Source organism: Pantherophis guttatus, chromosome 2, assembly GCF_059756535.1.
Source record: "Pantherophis guttatus breed Tessera chromosome 2, ASM5975653v1, whole genome shotgun sequence".
In the NCBI taxonomy this organism is placed as follows: Eukaryota; Metazoa; Chordata; class Lepidosauria; order Squamata; family Colubridae; genus Pantherophis; species Pantherophis guttatus.
Window position 1 is genome coordinate 251,784,656 of NC_142064.1, and position 8,337 is coordinate 251,792,992.

An 8,337-nucleotide genomic window follows, 5' to 3' on the forward strand; every position below is an offset into this window, starting at 1 on the left:
TCCTGGGGGAAGGATATTACAAAATCTCCATTCCCACCCCACCAGAGGTGGTATTTGCCGGTTCTCCGAACTACTCAAAATTTCTGCTACCGGTTCTCCGAACTGCTCAAAATTTCCGCTACCGGTTCTCTAGAACCTGTCAGAACCTGCTGGATTTCATCCCTGCTCTGACCCCCATAGAAGCATTTGCTTTTGTTCCTTAGGGAATTCACTGAATAGCCTCATCCAAAAAAACACCCCATGGAAACGTTTCTCAATTGTTGCATTTCAAATGATTACAGCTTGTACCGTATGAATTATAGTGTACATTTTAAAAAATTCCCTTCTCACCCCTATGGCGATATGTGTTTTCTTCAATCTTGGGTCCTCTACCGGAGGCCTGGGAGTTTGAGGGTTAACTATTCCTAACCCCTGCACTCTTTTGAACAGAGCTCTGGTGTTGTTCCTGAGGTCTGTTGGAGCTATTATCCCAGCGTAGGAGTCACAGCCACAGGCACTCCTCCCACCACTGGGACCACTTCGACTTTCGACATCTCCTCTACATCCTCCTTCAGGCCCTGGAATTTCTCCAATTTCTTATACTCCTCCTTCCACATTGGTGTCATTTGGTACCAATACATCTATGGCCATTGCTGTCTTCTATCCTTGTCTATTACCATGATGTCTGGTTGATTGGCTAGTACCTGCCTATCTGTCTCAATCTGGAAGTCCCACAGGATCTTAGTCCTATTATTTTCCATGACTTTATGTTGAATCTTCCATCTGGACGTGCTGTAGCCCATACACTGTGCATATATTCCTGTACACAATGCCAGTTATCTTGTTGGGCTGTTCAGTGTGCTGTTTCTGCCTGCATCTATGTGTTGTATCTAGACACCACGTGTTGGACTGCCTCTGAGGCCTCTCTGCATAGTCTGCATTTGTCTAGATAGTAGACCCCTGTTTCTATGGATCATGTACTAAGTGCCTGTTTTTGTGCTGCTATGATCAGTGCCTCAGTGCCTCCAACCCTTTCCAATCACTGCTAGAACTATCTTCCTGAACATTTCCCCACAGATTAGGCACCCACAAAGACTCTGTAGATTTTCAGATGCTTATTTCTTGCGGAAGGAAAACGGAAGGATTTTCTCTTGTGTGAATTCTTTCTTGTTTGATAAAGTCTCGTCTGTTCCAAAAGTTACTTTTTCCCAAGTTTAGAGCACAGGTCTCCAAAATGACCTGATGGTTTAATTAGGTTAGAACTCCAGGTTTTTTTCTCAGAGACATTTATATTGCTTTTCTCCTGTATGAACTTGCTGGTGCTTATTTAGACAAGATTTCACCCGGAAGCTCTTCCCACAATCTTCACACTCGAATGGCTTCTCACCTGTGTGGATCCTGTAATGTCCGTGTAGATGGGATTTGATGTTGAATCTTTTGCCGCATTCAGGACAGCCATAAGGCTTCTCTCCAGTATGGAGACGCAAATGGACATTAAGGTTAGACTGCTGATGAAAACGTTTCCCGCACTGAATACATGGATATGGCTTTTCCCCGGTGTGGATCCTCTGGTGCGTGATGAGATGTGAGGGTCGATCAAAACCTTTCCCACACTCGGAACAAGAAAAATTCTTGTTTGACACTGTGATTTCTATAGGGGGCTTCCTACTCATAATTTTAATTATTTTTTCTGATTTGGGAGCTGCATAAACACGTGTCACTTCTGGCAATATTGACCGGGGACCCTCTGATTTGATATCAGGTGGTTTGGAGAGCTTGGCAGCTCCTGTATGGGTTCGCTGGTGCTTATTTAGGGAAGATTTCACACGGAAGCTCTTCCCACAGTCTTCGCATTCATAAGGTTTCTCCCCCGTGTGTATTCTATAGTGTCCATGTAAATGTGATTTGATACTAAACCTTTTGCCGCAATCGGGGCAGCCGTATGGTTTCTCTCCAGTATGAACTCTCAGATGGACGTTTAGATTGGACTGCTGGTCAAAGCATTTCCCACATTCAGTACAAGGGTAAGGCTTTTCTCCCGTGTGGATTCGCTGATGTTTAATTAAGTTAGAACGGCGATCAAAACTTCTCCCACATTCCGAACAAGGATAGTTCCTTTTTGATACAGTAGAACCTACTTGGGAGCTACTGCTGGGCATTTTCTTGTCAGCCTTAGAAGCTTGTATGAGCTCCAGGAATAGCCCTTGCTGTCTTTTAGATTTGACCTCCATTGGTTCAGAAATATTGGGATCAAAGAACACATCCCATTGCGTTGGCTCCTGAAGCTGTTCTGCTCCAAATTCTTCTTGATGTTTTTTCTCCCTGGTAGTCAGGTTTTCTGCAAGAACAAGAAAGATATAAACAAAGTTTTGAAGACAGAGGCAAAAGAAGTAAATAAGGGGGTGGGGGAGCAAAGCAAGAAAAGGGCAAAAATACGGACTCTGTTTCAATACCAAACTTTGAATTATTCCTTCACATTCCTTAATTATTGAAAAAATACCATTATTTGGATTCAGGCCTGACATATGACATTTTGATTTCTAGGCTATTTAATTCACTATCAGTAGTCCTCAACCTATGACCAGTCACTAAATGACAGTTCAAATTTATGACAGACTTCAAGAAAGGTAATAATGGCCTATCCTCGTAGTCACAACTGATGCACGCACACAAATACCCCACTACACCACAGTCATGTGATTATATTTTGGCTGCTTGGCAACTGGCTCACATTTACAACAGCTTGCAGTGGCCCACAGTAAGGTTTTTAAATATTTGGCCTGAAATGCTTGGCTAATTCAGTTAAACCACCATTCTCTCTTCACCTATTTTTAGTACCCCTTTTCATTTATTTATTTATTTTGGAAAAATTATGTAGCCGCCTACTTACTCACAGCGACTCTAGGCAGCTTACAGAAAATAAAAACACAATGTAGAAGAATTAAAAATAATAAAAATAATAAAATACACTCCCCCTCAGCAACCACACATACTAAGCCATTTAATGGGTTCCATCCCACTCTGGATTCCCCAAGCATGCTGGCCAGGGTCTTACTAAAGCATCAGAGTGGGGTCTGGTCTACTATCTGGAGGGATAATGTTCCAGAGGAAGGGAGCCACCACGGAGAAGGCCCTTCTTCTGGGTCCCGCCAGATGTACCTCCTTAGGGGACAGGACCTTGCCTCCCCACTCTAGTTGGTTGGGTGGATGTGACTGGCAAAAGACGGTCCCTCAGAAAACCTGGTCCCAAGCCATGAAGGGAACTATCAAAAATAAAAGTACCTTCCTCACAATTTGATATACTAACAGAGTACTAAAGACCTTACTTCCTCTGACATTCTAGATACAGAAGTAATAACAAGGATGGAAAATAAATTGGAAAAATGAACTGCTGTGGCACTGGAATGTTTTGAAGAACACTGGAAAACTGCTGGGCTAACACACACACACCGCCCCCCAGGAATGCCAGATAGGCCCGGCCTCAGGAAAACAAAGTTCTTCATTGTTTAGAATGTTTGGTTCCCGAAGGTTTATGTTTTACTCATTCAAAAGGAACCTGGATCTGTCTTACAGAATCATCTCTCCTCTTCTTTCTTCCCATCCTCACCTTCCCAGGTGGCTTCAAAAAAAAAACAACACCCCAAACCCTAATCCTAACAGTTTACCTGGAGAAGAATGCCTCAGATTACTCCTTTCCTCAGACTCCTGAATCATCCCATCTCTTCCGATCTGGAAGATCACATCAGGTTCACCGTTATGCAGGCAGTCATATGGATATTGGGGTGGCAATTCTAAAATAAGGAAAAAAGTGAAGCCAGAGGAAATATTGGAAACAATGCAGGGAAAAAAAAAAGACTAGTATTAGATGTCTAAAAGTCATTCAGTCTTTACCTTGACTGGAGACCAGTTTTTCTCAGGCTTTAATTCAATATATTGCCATGCTGGAACTGGCTAGGGTTTATTTAGGGGAACACTCAAGTCCTCCTGGGATGTTTTGGTGGCCACTATACTCTCAATGGGGCTCTCTGAAATCTTTTCTACTGATTACCAGATGCACCTAAGTCACAGTTTTGGTGAGGCGTCCAAATGTGTGTGCAACTTTTTGTGGTTTGTGGACACCAAGAGACTACCTTATTGGGTGGAGTTAAGATTTACTGGGACTTAGAGTTACGGCAGCTGTAATGGGCCAATTAAAATGGGCAAAGAAGACTACTGAATCAGAATGGACACCCCCCCCCCCCGATTCTGCTGAGGGCATCCATGGGAATGGTTCAGTGGTTAATGTTGAGCCCTCGGAAACACGTCTCTGATTTTGTATAGCCAACCCAGGTCCCTGACAGAGGGAAGTAATGAAATCAGCTGGGCAACAGTTAAGTTAATGGCGGGAAAAGCCACCAACATAGGAGCTAAACTATGTACTAAAGGACATTCTGATCAATGTTGTCTCATCCAACTGCTGTGTGTCTGGATGTGAGAAAGGTGATTCAAAGTGCTTGACTTTGGAAAAAAAGTAACATATGTTAGCCCAATAAGACTTAAAATAGGTAGATTCTTTTGTTACAGAAAGACTTTCTCACCGACCACAGTTATGTCCTCCCAGTTCACAACTTCTTCAATAGAGTCTTTCCCTTTGAAGGCCCTCTGTGCCTCTTCGTCCCAGTCAGATTGGAGAGACTGATCTGGTTTTGAAATCAAAAGCTCTAGAGGAAGGGAAAGAAACACAACAAAATAAAAGGAAGATTATTGATTTTCTTTATAGCTAACTAACACAATGTGTCTTATCCAGGGACAGGCTGGGTAAATTAGCTAGCTCAAAATTCCAATATAGGTATACCTCATAAAGGTAGATAGATGACAAGTTGGAATCTAATTTCTTTTTTGATAGTGCCCTGATGAGAACATTGTTCCTTTCTTAATTGTTTCTTTGGTATTGCTTCCTGCATTGTGCAAAATGATACTGAACCTCTAGGTTACCTGAGTTATTTGTGGGAGAACAACCAAGCTCAGAGAATACCAAGAAACCAAATAGCTTAGAATTGTCTACTAATGTAGTGTAGTTGAAATGCTGGGCTAGATTTGGGGAAAATCAGGTTAAAGTTCACCCTAAAAGCCATGGAAACCTCAGGGAACCTTGCTCAGTCCAATCTAACACAACGGTCTGCTTTAGAGATAAAATAAAAGATTCCCAAATAAAATGTAATTTGCTCCCAGGCTATTAGATTGGCTTAATAAATAAATAATAAAAACTCACAAGGACTATTATATAAACAAAATGGAGTTGACAGCTTCAGAAAGGATTCCATGATCTTACAGGAATGGAAACCTTACCTAAAGAGGTTATGTTCTCAGAATTTTCTCGCATGACGGTGTAATACAATATTCTTTGCTCCTCGTTTAGAAGGTCCCATTCATCTTGGGTGAAATATATAGCCACATCCTGGAATGCCATAGGACACTATAAGAGGAAGGAAATGGAATAAATTAATGCTTTTCTGTCTACTGTTCTTTTTTTTTTTTTGTAAATTTTTTTAAAAATTTTTTACACAAACAAACACATAATACATCAATGTATTCCATGTGTCATCTCGGTGTTTCTTCAGTAACTTCTTCTTTTTTTTTTTTAAATTTTTTTATTTATTTAAAACAATACATCAAAAAAAAAAAAGAAATAGTCAAACAAATGATCGCAACAGGAACTTTGCATGATATTTACACTTTCTACGGTATGTAGGCTTCAGTCAGATTTAACATATATTAAACATAATCCTGGTTATACTTGACTTTTTGGGCGTCTGTTGTTCAACCAAACGTACCATTTGTCCCAACATTGGAAATATACGGAGTCCTTTTGATCTCTCAATGCTTTAGTCAGTCTGTCGGCTTCCGCATAATCCAAAATTTTCTCCAAAGTAACTTCTTCTTTTTGATTACTCCTCCTATCTTCATTTCTTCCCTTATAATTTCCATTTCTCTATTACAATATTTCCCCCCAAGTATAATACATTTAATATAATATTCTCCTATTTCGTTATCAAAATCTTTATCTATTTCTCTTTTCTAACCAATTATAAAATTTCCTCCATATCTTAAAATATTCCGTATATTCCCTCTCTTTAATCAAGGTTAATCTCATCATTTCTGAACAGTCTAAAATTTTTTTAATTACTTCCCCTTCCAACGGGATTTTCTTTACTTTCCATCTTTGTGTAAATACTATCCTCGCTACAGTTATTATATGAATAATCAAATATACATTTTCTTTACTAATTTTCTCTGGTAGGATACCCAGTAGGAACAGCTCCGGTTTTAAATCAATATGTTGTTCGGTTATTTCCTCTAACCAAATCTGAATTCTGTTCCAATAGAATTAAGATTCCAAACATGTCCACCACATATGATAATAAGATCTTGGTATTTGATGGCATTTCCAACATTTAGTTTTTCTGTCTACTATTCTGATGACTGGTAACCATGCCATTTAGCAAAAATATTCAATAATATGTGCTGCATCTTGAATTTGTAATTCCTTATCTAAGTTTATATAAAGCTCTTTGGTAGTTGATATTTAAGCATAATATTGAAGCAAGGTCTCCCCTAAAAAGTAGCAGGACAAAGATTAGAAATTTAACCACAGTCCTACGACTGGGATCCAACTCAGTTTTCATTTGTTGTTGTGATTCGTGGTTCAGCAAGCTGTAGAAAACCAGCCACTGATTTATTATGTTAACCAGGCCATTGGATTAAATTACAATATAACTATAAGACATTACGTGAACCTGAGGTACCAACCCAGGATTTGTAATTAGCAAGGTATGAACCCAGATATTGGGGTATATTTTAGATCTATAGCTCTCCAAGTAAGAACAGGCTTTCCTAGAAAGCTGGGAATTGTTATTAAAGGAGATGAAGTTTTAGCTTTCCCTCATTCTACTGCCAACTCCTTTTATAACCTATTGCAGGACAAATTCAGAAGCCAACCTGCCCAAGGCCCCTTCTTACTTAGTTAGTGCTTGTGGTCAGAGGAACAGCAAAAGTCCTAGCATTAGACCAAGAATCTGTCTCTCTCTGTGTGTGTGTCCCTTTCTTATTAGAAAGAATTTACCTTTTGCTCCAGGTAAACTTCAGCCAGCTGAGCTGCCTCCTGGCTGGTACTTGGCTTCCTGGCTCTCACCCAAGCCTGCATTCCCAAAGGAAGCACATGCAGAAACTGCTCCAAGATGACCACATCCACAATCTGTCCTTTAGTGCGATCCTGTGGTCTCAGCCATCTCTGAGCAGCCTCTCCCAGCTGGAACAGAGTCTGCCAGGGACGTTCTCCCAAAGGAAGAGCATCGGAACGAAACCTCTGCCTGTTGTGCTCCTCAATGTCTTTGAGTAGGGCATCCACGTCCACCTTGACCTCCTCAGGGATGCCAATTGGTTCCTCTTTCCCAAAGCGATGGGCTTCTGGATCTTTCTTGGAGACAGACCAAACGGATCTTCTTCTACACCAGTCGCCCAGTGGATCCCAAGAAATTGCTTCTTCTACTGGGACTTGGGAAAGCTGAAGTGTCTGGGGGTCCATCTCAAAGGAAATTTTGCAACTAGTTATAGGAGAAAACAAGCAAGACACAAATCATGTAAAACATTTCATAATTGATAGAAACAGTCACACACTTGCTGTTTTGGCTCATTCTGCCCTCTCCAAAGAGAAATGTCACCACAATTTGCTTCTAGTTCTGCTATCTTATTCTCCTTGTTATTAAGAGGGTCAGGTTGCTTGCCGTCAGATGCTGCCTGGAGTATTCCCCTGCCTATAAAAATGTTCCCCCCAAAGAGAAAGAAACCGATTTTGCATTGCAGAATCCCCCCCCCGCTCCTCTATAGTCAAAAATAAATCTTCATCCAGTTCCCCCTTTCCAGGTTGGAGAAAAAAGCTGGTCAGCAAAGCCCGGGGCTCAAAATAAAACCCCGGGCGTTGTGTTTGTCGATCCCTCCATCTCAAATCCTCTTTCCGCCCCCTGTTTTCTAACTGACCTGCAACCCGGCCGATTTCTCTGCTGCTGAGAAGAGACTCCAGGAGGGGCTGCACAATACACCCACAAAGCTAGATCTGCAAGCTGGTGGGCGGACGGATGGGCACCCGTGCACAACATACACACACACGCACACACATACACACACCAGCTTTCTACCTGCTCAGATTCAGCCGCGTCAAGAAGATTTTTTTAAGCTGAATATCGAAGGGAAAAAATTCTTACTTTAGAGTTAAGGCAAAAAGGAGGAAGAGGTCTCTGCTTTTAGACGTCCTTGCATCGAAATAAGACGGCCGTGTAAGCGGAGCAATCACAGAAACTTCCCAATAACCCGGAAAACAAA

The 8,337-nt window shown here is 41.2% G+C and overlaps 1 protein-coding gene across 1 annotated transcript; it reads right to left on the bottom strand.

The window, feature by feature from the left end:
- Positions 1 to 245: 245 nt before the first annotated feature.
- On the bottom strand, positions 246 to 8,077 carry LOC117667992 (uncharacterized). Its single transcript, XM_034421652.3, has 6 exons — positions 7,996 to 8,077; positions 7,082 to 7,562; positions 5,308 to 5,434; positions 4,557 to 4,679; positions 3,645 to 3,770; positions 246 to 2,317 (listed from the first exon to the last, which is right to left on the bottom strand). The coding sequence occupies exons 2-6, from the start codon at positions 7,541 to 7,543 to the stop codon at positions 1,257 to 1,259; spliced, it is 1,899 nt and encodes a 632-aa protein (XP_034277543.2). The 5' UTR covers positions 7,544 to 7,562; positions 7,996 to 8,077; the 3' UTR covers positions 246 to 1,256.
- Positions 8,078 to 8,337: the final 260 nt, after the last annotated feature.